At 29.6% G+C, this 19,815-nt stretch overlaps 2 protein-coding genes across 6 annotated transcripts; both read left to right on the forward strand.

Moving 5' to 3' along the window:
* Positions 1-4,634: 4,634 nt before the first annotated feature.
* Positions 4,635-12,440, forward strand: LOC113868906 (CSC1-like protein At1g32090). Of its 5 annotated transcripts, none has more exons than XM_027504893.1 (11): positions 4,635-5,394; positions 6,256-6,408; positions 7,226-7,361; positions 7,901-8,002; positions 8,175-8,294; positions 8,394-8,474; positions 8,639-8,979; positions 9,691-9,936; positions 10,752-11,076; positions 11,580-11,813; positions 11,960-12,440. In XM_027504893.1, exons 1-11 carry the CDS (start codon positions 5,081-5,083, stop codon positions 12,269-12,271), a joined length of 2,364 nt encoding a protein of 787 aa, XP_027360694.1. In that variant the 5' UTR covers positions 4,635-5,080; the 3' UTR covers positions 12,272-12,440. The 5 variants fall into 5 exon arrangements, with proteins under 5 accessions (XP_027360694.1, XP_027360696.1, XP_027360695.1 ...); XM_027504895.1 differs by having other exon boundaries at positions 4,910-5,394; positions 7,226-7,365; positions 7,905-8,002; positions 8,394-8,483; positions 11,960-12,327; XM_027504894.1 differs by having other exon boundaries at positions 4,910-5,394; positions 7,226-7,365; positions 7,905-8,002; positions 11,960-12,327.
* A 2,189-nt stretch (positions 12,441-14,629) lies between these two features.
* LOC113868705 (4-coumarate--CoA ligase-like 6) lies at positions 14,630-19,091 on the forward strand. The gene is made up of 6 exons (XM_027504534.1): positions 14,630-15,837; positions 16,187-16,376; positions 17,153-17,298; positions 18,206-18,273; positions 18,616-18,718; positions 18,935-19,091. Exons 1-6 carry the CDS (start codon positions 14,791-14,793, stop codon positions 19,046-19,048), a joined length of 1,668 nt encoding a protein of 555 aa, XP_027360335.1. The 5' UTR covers positions 14,630-14,790; the 3' UTR covers positions 19,049-19,091.
* Positions 19,092-19,815: the final 724 nt, after the last annotated feature.

The following is a 19,815-nucleotide window of genomic DNA, read 5'->3' on the forward strand; positions in this document are numbered from 1 at the left end:
AAAATAATAAATTTATTTTTTATGTATATTTACTAAATTTAAATATAAATTTTTATATTCTGTATAAATTATTTGTTTTTAATTTATAAAAAATATATAATAATTTAATATAATTTTTTATTTTAAAAGTATATAAAACTAATTTAATATTATTTTAAAAATCATATAGAAATAGAGAAATAAGAAAAAGTAAATAAAAAAGAAAATATAATAAATTAAAAATATTTTAAAAAAATTGTTATATTTTTTCTCTCTTTTAACTCAAACAATATTTTAAAGATAATAATTACACCAGTGTAATTAATCATATTCTTATAGTTTAATAAATACTTGATTAATAACAGATATGATACGTTTTCATGTCCTATCCTATCTATCTTTACTATAACCACTAGATAAGTTATTAATAACACTAAATATTAAATTTAGTAAAATATTTTTTAATATTATTTTATTAATAATAAATTTTTTTAATCTAATTATTTAACTTAAAATCACAGGAATTAATATTTTATCACTTTATTATATTTTAATAAATAATATATTATTTCATTTTTTTATAAATTTGTACTTATAATCTTTATTGTAATACTATAATAATTAATAGCTAAATTAATAAAATTAAATACATTTTTTATAAAACATTAAAATATTATTTATTAAAAATAATAATTAATATTATTTTTATTTTAATGTATATGTGTACGCACGCACATATATCATATATATTAAAATTAAATAATATTACATGTTAAATTTAATAAAATAATACATTTGATAATTTTACAATATTATTATAAAAAATATATCTATAATTAATGTAATTTAAAATATAATAAAGTAATAACAAATTTATAAAAAAATTAAATTAATAACAAATTTTAAAAATGATTAAATATTTCATTTTATCAAGTTTCAATCCTATCTTTATGTATCATGGAAAGTCATCCAAACTGTGACTTCTGCACTAAAGCAGGTGGCAGAGAGATGAATTAGTTTGTGATTCCAATGACAAGTGAAGTGATATTATTTATTTACCACTCTTTCATCCAACATTACTCTTCAAATTCAATTAATCTTAGCTTAATTAGCATCTAATCTTTCCACAAACTCATCTGTTTTTTCAGATGATTTCTTACTTTAATGCCTAACTTGTGAATTACAGACCCAACTTGAAAAACAATCACGTTATTTTATTTTTTTATTTAGCTTCTTTAAACTTTTACCTTTTATAGTAAATTAAAAAATTCAGAAAAAGGTAATTGCTAGTGTATTTTTTAAGTTTATTATTTGAAATCAAGTAACTTCACTCTCCGATAACTTGTGTTTGATAAAAGTTTCATCAAGTGAGTGATTAGGTTCATGTTAAAAAACAATTTAATATAAAAATTCTAATTAATAGTATTAAAATAAATATATTTATAAATATTTAAATATAAATTGAAACATGTTGTAAATTTAAGTATAAAATGATGAATATGATAAAACATAATAAAAAAACAATTGAATATTAATACTATTTATATGTTTATAAATTATAATTATTTAAGCATGTAATGGAAAGTAAAATAAACAGGCAAAGGGCCCCTTGTTTGAGGTTGTCGTTTGGCTTTGGTTTAGAAAAGTTGACTTGTGAGTGCATACTGCATACTGCATACTGCATACTGCATTCTGCATTCTGCATAAACCAAAAAGAAACAATGAGACCCATTTGGCAATGCTGTCACGGGTGGGTTACCATCCCTTTCCTTCCACCTCAAACACACGCCATCACCATGTTTTAATTATTGAGTTATGTGATTCTTTTAGTCTAAATTAAGAGACCAGAAAATGTTCTTAAAGTTGGTTCTGTAGATGACAAAATTCAAACACTTGGTGTGTGAAGTTTTCTCTAATTAGTTGTAGCCACAAACTTGAGGTAAAAATTAGTCCAAGGTCATGTGAAGACACCATGTAACTTTTGACTTAGAAAATAATTGAAACAATATACTATAAATGAGTTGTGTTTAAATTATTTTGAATGATTAATAAAAATAATAATGTTATCTGGTGGAGAGTTCCAAAAGGGTGTTTGTAAATTGTAATTTATAAAATAAGATGTGTTGTTCTTGACATGGGTGTTAGGAGATTCTCCAAATCAAAAGGGCAAAGCAACTCCAAAGTTGGGTATTCCAAACCTAAAAGTTTTTCCAATACTATAATAATAATAATGATAATGCTACCTACAAACAATGAAACCCAATTGCCAATTGCCAATTGCTAACGCCAATCACGCTGTCGCTGTCGCTGTCGTGACTACCCCGTATTCTTAAACACCACCGTTTCATTATTTATATAATTAATGTACTTAAATAATTTCATTTTTCAACTCTTCTTTTATACTTTTAAATTATTAAATATACTTTTTATTTAATACTTTTTTTTTTAAACATGCAAGAAAATCATCAAAAAGATAAATACAAAGATAAAATAAGCTCTTAGAAAAATATTGACAACTCAAATTTTTATCACGTTCATTTAAATGTAATTTTTGTTATTAATTAATTTTTTTAACAATTATAAAAATGAAGTAGATTGTACTCAATTTTATAATTTTTAATAAAATATAGTTAATAATAAATTGATAAGGTATATTTAAAAATGTATTTCTAACACTTATGCTGTCATTGTATAAATACAGTTGAATTATGTACTATTAAAAATGCAAAAAGTGTGTCTATTATTATACTTATGTATTTATTATCAATTTTTTTAAAATGTTTTTTTAATATTTTTTTTATAATTATAGCAATTGTAATGCATTTTACAATTATAAAAATATATTAGTATTAGTATGACAATAGACATTTATAAAAATATAATGTTAATCATCTATTTTTAAATAAAAATATTATATAACCTTTTAAATATATATTACTTTTGTTTGTATTTATAAGAAAAATACCTAATTTATAAAAAAAAAATTATAAATTTGTACTTTATTTCATGAATGCCCACGATACTGAATGATAAAATTGATATGTTGTGTATTGAATGAATAAATCTATTTATTTTTTATGGTTAAAGGATAAATACTTTATTAATATAAATCATTTGATAAATATTTTTTTTTAAATTTTAACGATTAATGTATTGAAAAATAAACATTTTTTAGTTATGACTAACAAAATATTAATAAATATTTATTATAATTACAATTAAAGTTAGTAATATTTTATTAAATGAGTGATAGAAACACATTAACATATATTTAGTTATCAGATAAAATTTATTAAATAATGTATAAAAGTATGAAAATTAATTATTAGAATAAAAAAATAAACTTTTTAAATTAAAAAAAAAATTACATATTTTTATGATGTTTTTATAACTGTTTTCAATAACTAAAAAAATATAACAGAACCAATATATTAAATCATATATTATTAATATTTCTCATGATAATTTTATTGTTTACTTTCGAACTACAACTTGACAAAGTATATATTATAAAAATTAATATATATTAAAAAATAAAATGAAATCTGTCGTCGTAGACTCAATATTATTTCACATAACTGAATACAAATTGAATTTAAACATATTATTAATTTTAAAAAATTGTCATTTATAATATTTTATCATATTATTTAATAAAATGAGTGATATTAAACTCATTAACTGACGTTGAACTTATTGTTGAATAATAATATTAAATGTCATTTATAAAACATTGATATACTCATAATGTTATAGAATTGACATGTTATATGTTGTTATACTCATTAAATGATGCCAGAATATATCATTAATAATAGTATAAATATTATTTTCGAACTTTCTTAATTCAAGTTGGGCAAATAATTTTTACATAACAAATTTAAATATTTTTTGAACTCTTATTTATGTATAGATATTATAATACGCTGTTAATTCATAAAGTCGTACGTGGTTCAATATTTTTACATTTAAAACCTCTTTGATTTCTCACAATATTATATGCATCAAGTTACTTTTATTTTTATTAAAACAAAAGTTTAATTTTATTGTATTGTGAGTGTAAATTTTTTTTTTATTAATTAATTGAAATATATTATTAATATAATTTTTATATTAACTAAAACAAATATAATGATTTTTACTGATTAATAATTTATAATTAAGTGATAGTATAAAAAATGTTCATCTCTAAATGCATTTAAATTAAATTCTTAAGATATATCATACCTAAGTAAATATAAGCTTTAATTTCAAGACATTAATGGTATAAATACTTTTTACATTATTATCTAATTTTGAATAGTTATATTAATAAAAATATTTTTTATTATAATTAATATAAAAGTAAACTTCAATTATAATTTAATTAATTAATTAATAGTTTGAAAAATGTAAACTAAATACTTAAACATTTAAGAATTATATATTATAGTTTTAGAAACATTATTTATTCAAACAATAGAATAGGAATAACGTAAGCCGATTTATTGCCGCGAACATAGCGATTCACATCATTACAGGAAACTTTTCCCGCTGCGTGGAAAAGGCGAATTAAAGTAAGAAAAAAAGTAAAAAGATTAGTCTCTTTAAATGAAAACCCCTTTTCATTCCTTTCAATTTATTATTTAATGAGTTTCACAGTAAGGAATAAACATAGAGACAATAACAAAAGCAAGACAATTAAAGAGATAGAAAACTAGAAGTACTAGGTGAACAGTGGAGTAACAAGAACAGAAAAAACAGAACATGCCACACTGTAATCACCACCTCCAACAAGATCACCTTTTCTCTCCCATCCCCAAAATCCTTTTCTATTACCGCATGCTACTTGCTAAGTGCCCTCTTACTCATCACAATCAAACAAAACCCAACTCAAAATTTTAATGAAGTTTATTAATTTAAGCTAAATAAAGTCAAACAACAGCAAAGAACCCAACTTTTTTTTCTTTGCCTGCATTAAAGAATTGAAGTTACCGAGAATCAGTTATTCTTTGCCTTCTCATTCCACTATTCCACCCCTTATTAATTTTCTTCCTCACCCCATCTTCTTTCTCTCTCTCTGTATCTACACTTTCTCTCTCTACTCTTTCTGGTTTCTGCAATGGCTACCCTTGCAGACATTGGTGTATCTGCAGCCATCAACATACTCTCAGCCTTTGCTTTTTTGCTGGCTTTTGCTCTGCTCAGAATCCAACCCATCAATGATAGAGTCTACTTTCCCAAGTGGTATATCAGTGGTGGAAGAAGCAGTCCAAGAAGCTCTAGGAATTTTGTGGGAAAGTTTGTGAACCTCAATTTCAGGACTTACCTAACATTCCTGAATTGGATGCCACAAGCTTTGAGAATGAGTGAGACTGAGATTATTAACCATGCTGGCCTTGACTCTGCTGTTTTCCTTAGAATCTATACTCTGGGGTACTCTTCTTCTAGTCTCTGGCATTCTTTTTTCGCACAAAGTTTCAATTTTTCTTTAATTTCTCTAAGTTCTTTCTTTGTAATGTTTTATTGTTGTTTGTTTCTAACAACTGCATGCTATTTTCAACTCAGCTCATAGTTGGTTCTGAAAAGGATTTATTTCTAGATCTTTTTTTTTTTAAATTTAATTTACTTACTTCTGGGAATTGTGAGTTTGTTTGTTGTATGATTGATGTGATGCATTGTTATGCGGCAACCACGCTTGAATTTTTTTTTCCTTTTTATTGTATTTTATCAGAAAAGATTTGATTTTTAGTTACACTGCCTAGTCACTTGAAAATAAAAGGAAAAAAAAAAAAAAGCTTGCTGTTGTGTGATGGATGCGATGCATTGTTATGTGTCGACCATGTTTGGAAAATTGTTCTACTTCTCAAAATATTAAGCATTCGGTGGTTTTATTTGTATGCATTTAATTGTCAGAAAGATTCTAGAGTTATGCCGTGTGGTTTTCAACTTTACTTTTGGTAATGGCAGCTTTTTTAAAAGCCCTTCCGTGGAAGTTTCAACTTTGTGTGGTGTGGTCCGTGTTGCTGCGTTTTCCAGTTTCCTTCAAGCTCCCTCTATTTTTGTTCTGTGTGAACTTTTTGGTGTTACGTGTTATGCCGCACTTTTTCTGTGTATCATAGTTAATACCATCCTATGAACTTGCACGTGACATGACTGTTTGTGCCTATTTTATGCATTTGAGATCATGAAAATTAAGGGAAATAAGCGTCTTGTTTTTCAAAATGTTAATATTGAAATAATTTTACTGTGTTGTGATTGTGAGCGTTCTGACTAATTTTAATCTCTTATTTTCAGCTTAAAGATTTTTGTTCCAGTTTCAGTTGTGGCACTTCTCATTCTTATTCCAGTCAATGTATCAAGTGGGGCATTATTTTTCCTAAAAAGAGAATTGGTAGTGAGTGATATTGATAAACTCTCAATATCAAATGTTCCACCTAAATCTATAAGGTACGATTATGTTTTCCTCTAACCCTTAAAAATGAAATAAATAAATATAATTCTGAATGTTCTTTTTGGTGTAATTCTTCGCTTGAGGTCCAAGTTGATACTTCCTTCTCTTGGTATGAACTACTCGTGTCACTTATGGATTAGAATGTTATTAGGAAAAATGTATCTGAAGCTTAATTTACATCGTCTCATGTTAAATAGGGTGACAGTAAACTAGCAGACTAAGTATCATGATTTGTGAAAATGAAATTTTATTTATTCTCCCAAAACAAGTTGGTGAATATAATTGGCAATTTCTTTATGTTGTATGATTACACATCTAAGAAAGTCTTTTTACATATACCTCTGAGAAAACATGGGATATCAATCAAACATTGTATCCTGTAATATATTGTCCCAAGTAATTTGTGATACTGAACTTCTATGACCTCAGTTTCAATACAGGCTTAAGACATATCTAACTGCTTAGTATTAAATTTTTTTCTTAGAAGAGTTCAAGTTTAATTGTATACAACTGAAAAAAAAAAAAAACATATAATAAATGTTTGGAATATCTGGTAAATCAGAGTCATGGCACCTGAGCCAAAGATACTAGGTTTTATTAAGAAAGAGTTATATATCTGTTACTAATATCCAATCCCTGGTGTCTATTATATCTACTTCCTACCATATTTTCTGATCTTCTTCCTCTCTCTTGTTTTGGTTAAATCTTCATGTTTATTTTGATGTGTATTATGATCAACATTGCATTTTCATGATAATATGTTTGTGTTACCACTTCTCATAGTTGTCTAACACAGCTGTTTGTAAATTTCAGATTTTTTGTTCACATAGCATTGGAATACCTGTTCACAATATGGATTTGTTTCCTGCTTTACAAGGAATATGATAACATAGCAACAATGAGATTGCATTTCTTGGCCTCACAACGCAGGCGTGTGGAGCAATTTACAGTGAGTTATAAGTTTTAATTCATTTTTATTTATAAGTTTTAATTCATTTTTATCGACCAGAATAAACTTAAAATGGTTTCTTTTTGCAAGTAAGCATTTGTTGGAGTTCATAACCACACTCTCGATTGATGTTTGTATGTTACTATCTTTTGTGTATGTGCATGTGTATTTTGGCAAGGCTTTATTTGCATGTGTATGCTTTCTGGCTTTTAGGTGAAAAATGTATTTGATAAAACCAAAGTTGAATCTGTACTTCTATAGTTCACTGCGTGAATACTGCTATTATTATTTGCTGTGTTTCTATAGGGCTTACTTTTTTAAAGGGAGTCAATTTTGAGTTAGTTAAATTCTAACTTTGACCCCCTGTTCTTGACTTCTTGGTGGTTGAATAAAGTGGTCATGAAACTCCAATGGAGATGTAAGATGTAATGGTTTTGTAATACTTTTTAGCTTGGATTGTCACTCCTATGAATGCTTATTTTCCGCTCTAATTTTCTTTGAACCTCTTTAAATCTTCATGGTTTACATGTTTGTTGCAGGTAGTTGTCCGGAATATTCCTCACATTTCTGGTCACACAGTATCAGATACTGTTGATAGCTTCTTTCGAACAAACCACCCAAATCATTATATTGGACATCAGGTAAAATTTTTATTATATTCTTCATTGGGGAAGTTCATTAGAGATAAACTAAATTTATAATTTGAATGACAGTATCACATTTATACGTGGTGTTCATACTGATTTATTTTAATCCAGCATAATATTTCTTTGCATTACATCATATTCATATCATTATGCGTTCATTTTTCAGGCTGTTTATAATGCAAACAAATTTTCTAAATTTGCAAAAAGAAGAGATAGACTCCAAAATTGGTTGGACTATTACCAGCTTAAGTTTGATAGGCATCCTGACAAAAGGCCAACTGTCAAGGTATCTAATTGCTTGGAAAGCAAGCAGTACAATATATGACTTAACAAAAATATGATCTTGGATCCTGGATCTGACGTTGTTATCTCTTCTCATCTTTAGACAGGATTTTTAGGGCTTTGGGGTGGAAAAGTTGATGCTATTGAGTACTACAAACAATCTATTAAGGAGCTTGATAAAATGGTAAGTCATGTTTATTTCTCTTTTTTGTGCATGTTACATCTTTATAGTTATTTCCTTTTCTGTTTTTAAGATTTTGTAATTTTCCTTGCCCTTGTGCTAATACATGCACTTAATATATTTTGATTGAGGTGCTTTAATATAGCTATGGTGCATCTCTTATGCAGATGACATTGGAGCGCCAAAGAATTATAAAAGATCCCAAATCTATTTTGCCAGTTGCTTTTCTTTCATTCAATTCACGTTGGGGAGCATCGGTTTGTGCACAAACCCAACAAAGCAAGAATCCTACACTCTGGCTAACTGATTGGGCTCCAGAGCCTCGAGATGTATATTGGCGGAACTTGGCCATACCATTTGTTTCCTTAAGCATCCGAAAACTTATAATATCATTGTCAGTGTTTGCCTTGGTATTCTTCTACATGATTCCCATTGCTTTTGTGCAATCCCTTGCGAATTTGGAGGGTCTTGAAAGAGTTGCCCCTTTCCTCGGACCAGTAATAGAATTGTAAGTGAACTTAAATGTTTTTGAATATATAAGAAACAAGTTAAATAGACTAGAAGTTGGTGTATATGATTCTTAAATTTCATCGTTCCACTGTCTTTGCTTCTTGGGTAGGATAATGCTCAATCCTTGTTAAATTTAGCTTTTGAAGACTCTTGGTAATGATGCAGTATTTTTGTCTTGAAGGCATTGAAATTGACTATTTTATCAATTACTAAACGAGTTGCTTTTATCTTAGTATGTTTTATTACTTGATCCATCTTTTTGATACACTATTTTAATCATTTTTTCTCTTAAAAATTTTATATCTGTGTTTTCTTATTCTCTTTTGATGAATTTTGAGTTGTAAAATATATTATATGCATTACTGGTCTAGATTTGCTACTTGAAAATGAAATGATAAGAATACCTATTTGTTACTAACTTTTATCTATGCACAATCATAGTTCCAAATCTTATTTTGCCACCTTTATCTTTCATAAGCCACCTAATACTCTTGTAGGTTCTGATGGTTTTAGCATTCAATTATAGAAATGTTTAGATGAGGCTCAGTTTAGGATTGGATGAATTTATTGACTTAACAAAGTTCTGCTGTACCCATCCTTCAAATTGACTACTAAATAACTTGCTTCTTAATTTTAGACTTTAGATCATGATTCATGGCCTGCATTTTTCTTATAGTTAGCCTCATAAAGGCTTTTTGGCTTTTGACAGGAAATTCATCAAGTCCTTTCTACAGGGTTTCCTTCCTGGTTTGGCTCTTAAAATATTTTTGTATATTCTACCCACAGTTCTGATGATCATGTCAAAAATTGAGGGATATATTGCACTGTCAACACTTGAGCGAAAGACAGCAGCAAAATATTATTACTTTATGCTGGTGAATGTTTTCTTGGGAAGCATAGTGACTGGGACTGCATTTGAGCAACTGCATGCTTTCCTTCATCAGTCACCTACACAGTATGTGTTCTAGACAATTATTACTCTTGAATATATATAATTGCCCATGTTCCAAGTGGTTGTACTAGATTTTACAACTTCGCAGTTGGCATTAGGCATGTTTGTTTTTCCTGGACTGTTTGAACTCCAGAAGACCATCAATATTGTTTAAATGAAGTCCATATATAATAAAACCTCCAAAAATAAAATAAAAAAATTAAAGAAAATGGGAAACAAAGGCAGAAATGTGCAATCTCAAGTATGATGAAGAGTAGGAAATGCAAAATATAAGATTAAGTCTATGGAGAAGTGAACCCCTCAAGATGTTGTGTGTTAACCATCAGATATATACTATGAACTTGGCGCTAGTGTATAAATAAAGTTATTTTAATATTCACTGGCGTTGTTAAAATTTGATTCAACCAATTGTGACTCAACCACTTGAGGTGACCACCTCCATATAATAACCAAAAATTTTGTATCATTCGTTACTTGATCTGGAGTCTAGTCTTCAATTAAGAAGTTCTGAAGTAAAATAATGACTGGCTAGCTAGTAGCTATTTAATTGCATCTGGAGAAACAATCCTATACATGATATGTGTTTGGTATATTATTTGTCAGATTTGCCCTATTCTTGTATCTTCCTTCCAATTTCGTATATCTGATGTCAATAAATGCAGTAACCTTTTGCAACATGATTGAAGTTTTCACTGTATTTGATAGTTTTTCCTGCTCTTTTTCATTGCATCGGATATTTTTTCATTCTCTCCTGTTACTAATCTCATACATATGCTTGCTACCTGACTAGTCTTTGCAAATTATATTATTGATTATAGGATTCCTAGAACAATTGGAGTTTCCATTCCAATGAAGGCTACCTTCTTTATGACATACATAATGGTTGATGGCTGGGCTGGAATTGCTGGTGAAATTCTCAGATTAAAGCCATTGGTTATATATCATCTCAAGAACATGTTCTTAGTTAAAACTGAGAGAGATAGAGGAAAAGCCATGGACCCTGGGAGTGTGGACTTTCCAGAGACTATTCCAAGTCTTCAACTATACTTCCTTCTTGGAATTGTGTATGCTGTGGTGACACCAATCCTACTTCCTTTCATACTGGTCTTCTTTGCCTTTGCATATTTGGTTTACCGCCATCAGGTAGTGTCTCTTCTTGTATGAACTTAAACCATACCAATTTTGCTGAGTAGGGCTTGAGGATTTCTAAGATTTGGGAATTGTCAGACATTGCCTAATAAGCACCAAAGCATTATCTATCATCTGATAATTAACTTGGATTTACTGGACTGCAGTATATGATGCATAACTGCTCGCACATACTTGACAATCGTCCAAGTTTTGTACTACCTAGCGAGATGCTCTAGATAACATTAGCTACTTGTCATGAGTAGGGCTTTCAAGAAATCAGCATAGAAAAAAAAAGCACAAATTAATAACAATGAGATACCTGTTATGTCCATTAAAATTCATAACATCAACTTTACCAAATTTCTAGAGCAATGTATGCTCCAAGTGAGATGATAATCTGTATGATGCCTCACTTCTCACAAGCTTGCAACATTTCTCTCTTAAAATGCAATTATAAAAGGTGAGGTCATATGGTGTAGGCTAAATATAATTTTATATGATGTTGAATTATGCAGATAATAAATGTCTACAATCAACAGTATGAAAGTGCTGCGGCATTTTGGCCACTTGTTCACAGCCGCATTATAGCAAGCCTACTAATATCCCAGCTTCTTCTCTTGGGTCTGCTTAGCACAAAAAAGGCAGCCAATTCTACACCTTTGCTTGTCATGTTACCAATATTGACATTTGCATTCCACAAGTACTGCCAGCGTCGATTCGAGCCGGCATTCAGGATGTACCCACTTGAGGTAATATTACAAATTTCCAACTGGGAAAGGGTACCAAACCTTTGGTATAATGTAGAATTCTCAAAGCTTCTTTCCCTTTTCTTTGGAGGTGGCTACATGTTATGTGATTGCTCATATTTGAGACTGATTTCTCTTCATCTATTCAGGAAGCAATGTCGAAGGATTTATTGGAGAAAAGCACAGAACCTGACCTCAACATAGAAGCTTATTTGGCTGATGCTTACTTGCATCCAATTTTCAGGTCATTTGAGGTAGAAGAGGAATTGCTTGAAGTGAGAGTAGATAAACAGCAAACTAATGTAGCTAGTTCTCCATTAAGTGAGCCTAGTTCTCCCTCCCCACCACATCATGTAAATCAACCTTTTCCACCTCAATATTGTGACTATCCAACATCAGCACCAGGATATTACTATCAGTACCATCCTCCCTCCCCTCCCAGTTATGTTTATCAGAATTAAGTTGAGCCTTAAACCGAGTTTAGTGCATACCAATTAACCAAGTTGCTTAATTGAGACCCCTTACTGAAAATTTAGTGTTCTTATCAACTTAGATGTGTTTTGGATTTTTATCCAATTCAAATGTAAATTATTGTTTCTTCGTTAAATGTAAATTCTTTAGTTTCGTTTTCAAATACTGCTAGATTTTTTATTTTTTGGGGTGGGGGTGGTGGGGGGGAGGGAAGGTTATTATATGCTTGCCAAATTAATCTTATTCACTGGGTGATTGCTTAATTTATGCATAGTCCTCAATGTGGTTTTGGAACAATTTAGAAATACAAAAAGAATTTAATTTAAGTACATTGGCAGTGGAGATGTTTTTTATGCTACATCTAATTATAGATTGTCCTTTTAGCAAACATTGTTAACGTTTTACAATAATTAATATAAAAATTATATTTATGATGTATTGTAATTTGTTCACAGGAAAACTTTTTACATTGATATACAAAAATTAAACTCATAATAATTAAGGATAGATCTAAAATTCAGGTCAGGGAGGACTCAAATAAATAGAATTTAGCGTACATAATTATATCTTTTAGTATGCAATGGATATTTTTAATTGAGTATTAAGGACTAATATCTTTCATAACAGAAATGATCAAAATAGATATAACCTTTCTCATAATATTTACGGACTCAAATTAGAGTTTATATTAGTTTCGAACTTAAAGAAGGGAATGAGAATAGATAAACTGTTGCGGCTGTGAAACATCTTTTAGAAAAAGCCTTAATATTCAATTGCATTTACTTGTTACATTTTAATTTTTTTGGGCTAGGGAACTTATTATATATGTGCCGATAATTTTGTTCTATAACTTCAAAATTTTACCCCATTATTTAATTTTCGACAGTTCAATTATGGTTCCTTTCTCATTATGAGACGAGTTCTTTAAATTTAATTGCATAACTAAATATCATTTCTTATTGTTTGTATCCACAACCTTATGTATTTGATATCATTGTTTCATATTTATTATAGACCATGTTTGGATATTTGGCATAAAGTTATATCTTTATTGTTTGAATATTTTTCTGATGAAATGAAAGAAAATGTGTTTCCATCACCTAATTGTCAAATTAGAGGGAAAGAAAAAATAGGTATAAGGATATTAGATAATGTGAAATAAAATGCTATCCATAACATCCTATTTGAACAATCCCAACAATAAAACTAATGCCATTTAAACAAAACAAAATCAAAATGGTAAAGGCCTAAAGGGATATGGTAAGAAGGCTTTAGCTACTTAATCAAAGCTTAATATAGTTTGAAAGATGAAAGAAGCTCTGAGAACACTCCTTGTTTATACTCCAAATTTTTTTTTTGCGGAGTATGAGATAAATAACTCTTATTTCTCTTAAAATAATTTTTATCAATTAATTACTCTAATTATTTCAACACTTTTAATAAAGATATTTTAATAAAATTACTTAAAAAATAAATTTGATAAAGTTTAGTTATTTTCTTAAAATGCATATATTAGCATTACTTACTCCTTTCATTTTTTTTAATTTGTCATTTAAGGTCGTTCCATACGCTTTAAGGAAATTATTTAATGTTTTAATTTATATAAAAATTATTATATAATTTCCAATTCGATTCTCCTGCTCTCTAATTAATTAACTTCTTTTCTTATCTATTATTCTTACTCATTTAATATATATGAAAATTTTGTGGTTTGATCTTATTAAATTTTACAACAATTAAGTATTCATCTTATGATAGATGTGTAAAATAATTAAAATTTTTGTAAAGAGCAGGTATAATAAAAAGAATAGATATTTTCTTTAATTTTTAAATTGACTGATAAAATATAATATTTTATTTAAAAAACATTATAATTGTACTTTACCTGTAATTTTAATATAATTCAACCTAATTTTAAATAAAAATTTATCATTTTAAATTTTTAACTATTGTTTTTATGACACACAACTCCTTTTATGAGAATAACTATTAATACGATATTTTATAAATTAAAAAAGTATTTTGTAGTCTTTCGTACATAGAATAATTATCATAATTAATTTTATATTAATAAATAATAAAATTAATAATTTATTTTAAAAAATATAAATATTTTTAATCTATAAAATATTAAAAAATCATAACCATCTGATTATTATTATTATTATTGGCTGCTGCTGGTAGTGTTTATGCGTAGAAGCCTGGTCTGACCGAAACTCTATGAATGGAGTAATTCCCGCGGCAACCTCAGAATGCGGAGTGAAAGAAATTGGCATCGCCATGCCAACTATTTCGATCTTCAACGATTTTTTTGTCCTTTTTCACTCAAATTATCAAAAATTCCATTACTCCCATTTCATAAATTTTCAGTACCCGCCAATTGCATGTCCCTATGCGATGCATGTCGCAGTAACTTCACTTTCAAGCCTACTTTCAACACTGAAATCAAATGCATACATAACACTAACACCGACACACAACACACTCCCTTTTTCTCTTTTCTGAATCAATGGCGGCAAACGTAAACTGTGATATGTCCCATAACACCCTTTCACACCCTCTTTGGTACCAACCGCAAACCGGAATCTACCACAGCAAACACGCTACCTTGGACCTTCCCACTGACCCTTTTCTCGACCTTGTTTCCTTCATTTTTTCTCGCCGCCATAATGGGGTTTCAGCCCTCGTTGATTCCTCATCTGGGTCTTCCATTCCTTACTCAAAGTTCTTACCTTTCATCAAATCCATGGCTTCTGGTCTTCGTAAAATGGGTGTTTCACAAGGTGACGTGGTTTTGCTTTTGCTTCCAAATTCTATTTACTATCCCATTGTGTTCTTGGGTGTTCTGTATCTAGGTGCTGTTGTTACACCATCGAATCCTCTTAGTAGTGGCTATGAAATTCGTAAGCAGATTAGTGAGTGCGGTGTGAGTCTGGTTTTTACTGTGCCTGAAAACTTAAATAAATTAGAATCATTGGGAATTCCCATTATTGCTGTGCCAGAAAATGAGAAGGGTTTGAAACATGGTTGTTTCTCAAGTTTTTGTGACTTGATTTCTGGAGACTTTGATTTGCCTCATAGGCCTGTTATTAAACAGGAAGACAGTGCGAGTATACTGTATTCATCAGGGACTACAGGGGTGAGCAAAGGAGTTGTTCTAACCCATAAAAATCTTGTTGCTATGGTTGAGCTTTTTGTGAGGTTTGAAGCTTCTCAGTATGAATGCTCTTGCTTGAAGAATGTGTATCTTGCTGTTTTGCCAATGTTCCATATATATGGTTTATCGCTCTTTGCTATCGGGTTATTGTCTTTGGGTTCTACGGTTGTTGTGATGAGGAAATTTGACATTGATGAAGTTATCAGGGTGATTGATCAATATGAAGTTACACATTTTCCTGTTGTTCCACCGATGTTGACAGCATTGGTAACGAAGGCAAAGGGTATTAATGGAAGTAAGTTGCAGAGTTTGATACAGATCTCCTGTGGTGCAGCGCCTTTGAGTGCAGGAGTTATTAATGACGTCGTCCAAGCTTTCCCTAATGTTGATTTTATACAGGTAAAGAACCTTGGAACAAAGTTGTCTTATTCAAAGAATGTGGGTCATCTGCCATCATTCATCTGATTGCCTGAGTTTTTTTTTTGGTTGTTGTTTGTCATTGTTGTTATTAGCTGAGTGCTGATTCCATATACTGTTTAGTTTGAAGGAGATACACACAAACATTTCTGAGCAGGAAGCTTTGTTAAATGAAAACATTTTTCCCGTGTTTATGAATAATCTTATTGTACCACTGATATGCACATTAACAACTAATATTGGATCATCGAAGTTGAACTTTTATTTGTTTATGGTAATGTTGCTTTCCTAGATTTTGAGAATTTCCAGCTGTAAGATTGTTTCCTTTTAGGGTTATGGAATGACTGAGTCGACTGCAGTAGGAACACGGGGCTTCAATTCTGGAAAGTTTTGCAATTATTCTTCAGTAGGATTATTAGCTCCAAACATGGAGGCAAAAGTTGTAGATTGCAATAGCAGTGCATTTTTGCCTCCAGGCAGCAGGGGTGAGCTTTGGTTGAGAGGGCCTGCAATTATGAAAGGTAAAAATCTGTGTTCCTGAATCAATATAAATTAGAAAGTATTGACTGTATTCATTTATTGCCATGAATAAAATATTAGCCTTGTGCCTTGAGAAATTGGCAGGTCAGTTTCTTAGACATCTTATTGACAATATGAATATCATATCATGGTTGATGAGATTAGTGTTCACATAAATTTGGTCGAGAAGCTCCATTTTAGTATTCTTCCAGTGATTGATATTATTTACATTTTTGTTACAGTGTTTCATGCTTTCAGTTTTAATGTATGAATGGAATGAGATTTAGTCTTATTTATTTAAATTCTTACAATCAAATATTGCTGCTATTGATATAACTCTCATGCCTTTGTCTGTAAAATGTTACTAAAAGTTCTCGTTCTATTTAGCTTAGAGAAAATTGAAGTAAAATTTCTCTTCAAGTAAACTGTTTAAAAGTGCCAGTTTGGTTAACAGTTAAGTAGAATTGATTTTGAAGAAATTAATTTTTAGCCATTGAATATAATGAAGATACATGCATAAATTAATTTGAACCATATTTTTTTATTTAAATGTGTGTTTTTTCATTCAAAGGCTCCATAATTTATTTATCAACTTTTCAACAAACAAGTCCTAGTTTGTTCGTATGAGTTCTTGTTTCTGTCATTTCATGTATGTGTTTTCCTTGATGTTCCTAAATCTAATAAAATCAACCTCATCCTACTAATGCTTTGCCATTTTGTTGATATTCTAATTGAAATATGTTCTCTTTTCTTTTCTTTTTTTTGCATGACTTCTCAGGATACTTGAATAATGAGGAAGCCACAATTTCAACAATTGATAAAGATGGTTGGCTACATACTGGAGATGTTGTTTATTTTGATCAGGATGGGTATTTACACATATCTGACCGCTTAAAAGATATTATCAAATACAAGGGCTTTCAGGTATCCAATTTTTCTTATTATAAAAGTAACAATAATTTGGTTAAGTAAATAGCATCCTTTGCTTGAGCATAAATAAATAACTGTTCTCTTGAGACAGCTGAGTTGGTAAAGTTGTGGACATGCAATGATATTGTGCTTGTTTAAACCCACATTGTGCTTCACCCCCTTCCCTGTGGGGTTGGTCCTTCCTTGGACAATAAATAAATAAATCACAATCAATTAAGTTTACAGGAATGCAGACCTTTTTGTATGAAAACTATAGCAGTATGTACTCATAAATGCATAACAAATCAACAGGTTTTCCTTTTTTTTTGGGGGGGGAGGGGGGGGGGGAACAGTGTAGGATGGCAGTAAATTGCCAGTATTTTGAGACAGATTTCATTGCTTTTAAATTTCAGGCAGAGTATTTTGGTTGAGCATCTTACATTTTCTTAAAGTAGTTATTTACTATTTAAGAAAAATAACTTTGAAGCACAGTTATTTATTGAAGAATAACTTTGACTCTCATAAGCTGTTTTCTGCTTATTTCAATAAGCTTATTGGTATAATTTATGAAAACAAGCTGTTTTAGCTCATCCTAATAAGTTTCATCGTTAAATTTATGTATGACATAAGTCATCCTTTTAAAAGGAACTTATCAAATAAGTACTTAAATATAGTTATTCATGCACTTAAATAACTGAAAAAGCTTCTCATGTTCAAATAAGTACTTAAGTGTCTGTTGTTCAGTGCAACACATGAAATACCGTATATTGCTTGGTTTTCAATCACAAGGAGAATATTTTTTATATATACATATATTTAACTCAATCTGTATGTGATGTATCATGTACATATAGTCTCATGCATGGCATATATTCTGTAATTTGTATGTGGTAAATATATTCTTATACATGATCTGTTACAGATTGCTCCTGCCGATTTAGAAGCTGTGTTAATTTTGCATCCTGAAATTGTTGATGTTGCTGTTACAGGGTAAGTAAGAACATTTTATTTAGTCTTCTTTTCAGCAATTTATAGAACACTCAGTTGTTTGTATGACCTGAATGCAATTGAAATAATTTTCCTGTGCTTGTTTAACAATTGAAATGCGCCCACGTTGACTTTCACAAAGGTGGCCACTTGCAAAGTCTTCCCAGCCTGGTGCTTTTTATAAAGTTACAAATATACCTTATTCTCTAGTTTCTAAGCTATTTGTTTTTTAAATGATTCAAATATGCACGTTCCAAAGTGTACATATTAGTCATCCATACACTTAGAGCTCCTCTTTAGCCATTGAAATATGTCCTGAAGTGTTTGCATCATTTTCCATTTCAGTGCCATGGATCAAGAAAATGGGGAGATTCCAGTGGCATTTGTGGTCAAGAAGGTTGGAAGTGAACTGTCTCCAAAGCATATTATGGATTGTATTGCTGCACAGGTTTGTCCTGGACTCCTGATAAAAGAGACTCAAGTTCTGTGATATTTCAATTCACATTTACTCTTGAATCAAAGTTCTAGTCTCTGTAGGGATGCCTTTTAAATTGCATATATGCAACATGTATCAAGGTGTAGCATTAGCTAGCTACTCTATGAACAATGTCATATTATTGTTAGCTTCTAAGAGTTTTTGCCATTTGTAACTCTTTTGTGGTAGGTTGCTCCATATAAGAAGGTTAGGAAAGTGTTTTTCACTGACAAGATACCGAGGTCACCCACTGGGAAGATCCTTCGAAGGCAGCTGAGAAATTGCTTGACTTCTAAACTCTAAAGCATTTTTTAGGACTCACCTCAAGTATGACATTGAAAATTTGCCATAGACAATGTAAGAGGGTGTATTGAATAATGATACATGCATCATGAGGGCCTCTAAAGGATTGAAGACCATTATGTCACAATATCACATTGCTAGAAAATTTTGCCCTGCATATCTCCTAATAGAATAATACTTCGTGCTGATTTTTTTTTTTTTTAACTAATCATCGTTTATTTTAGTTTTTTTAAATTGTAAGTGTCAATTATTTTAGTCTTTAATTTTATTAAAAATTGACATTCATTTTGATAATTTTTAATACAAAATGAAAATAAAAAAAATTAAAATAAATGATTGTTTTAAAAATTAAAAACAATGACAAGATTAAAGTGATAGAAGCAAACAATTTAAGAGAATAAAATATTTATTCATATTTTATTGAACGGAAGTTAAATTGAATATTTTTTTTAAAAGTAAAGGATTTAACTACAATTAGATGAGTTTATAATACAATTTTCGTGGGTTCAATTCGTGTAATGGATTCTTTACGATGGAGCATAATCACTTGTGGGTGAGTTGAATGGAAATGAAAATCAACTTCCAATGGATTTGTAAGACCTCAATTTGTACTGTTTTGTCAACTTTCTCTTCTCACTCTTCACTGTGTACGTCTGTCTTGGGAACAATTATTAATTTAATTTTGGATTATAAAATTAATTTTAATTACAAGTAAGTTAGCGAGAAAAATAATTCGTAATATGTTTTAAAAAAAAGTTTGTTAAATA

The sequence above is a fragment of the Abrus precatorius genome, unplaced genomic scaffold, assembly GCF_003935025.1.
Source record: "Abrus precatorius isolate BTA unplaced genomic scaffold, Abrus_2018 Scaffold6, whole genome shotgun sequence".
NCBI lineage: Eukaryota > Viridiplantae > Streptophyta > Magnoliopsida > Fabales > Fabaceae > Abrus > Abrus precatorius.

Coding starts and splice junctions, on each gene's coding strand:
- LOC113868906 (XM_027504895.1), top strand. CDS start 5,081: ATGGCTACCCTTGCAGACATTGGTGTATCTGCAGCCATCAACATACTC. Junction 7,366..7,904: donor TGTGGAGCAATTTACAGTGA/GTTATAAGTTTT, acceptor TGTTGCAGGTAG/TTGTCCGGAATATTCCTCAC. Junction 11,077..11,579: donor ATTTGGTTTACCGCCATCAG/GTAGTGTCTCTT, acceptor TGAATTATGCAG/ATAATAAATGTCTACAATCA.
- LOC113868705 (XM_027504534.1), top strand. CDS start 14,791: ATGGCGGCAAACGTAAACTGTGATATGTCCCATAACACCCTTTCACAC. Junction 16,377..17,152: donor AGGGCCTGCAATTATGAAAG/GTAAAAATCTGT, acceptor ATGACTTCTCAG/GATACTTGAATAATGAGGAA. Junction 18,719..18,934: donor TGGATTGTATTGCTGCACAG/GTTTGTCCTGGA, acceptor CTTTTGTGGTAG/GTTGCTCCATATAAGAAGGT.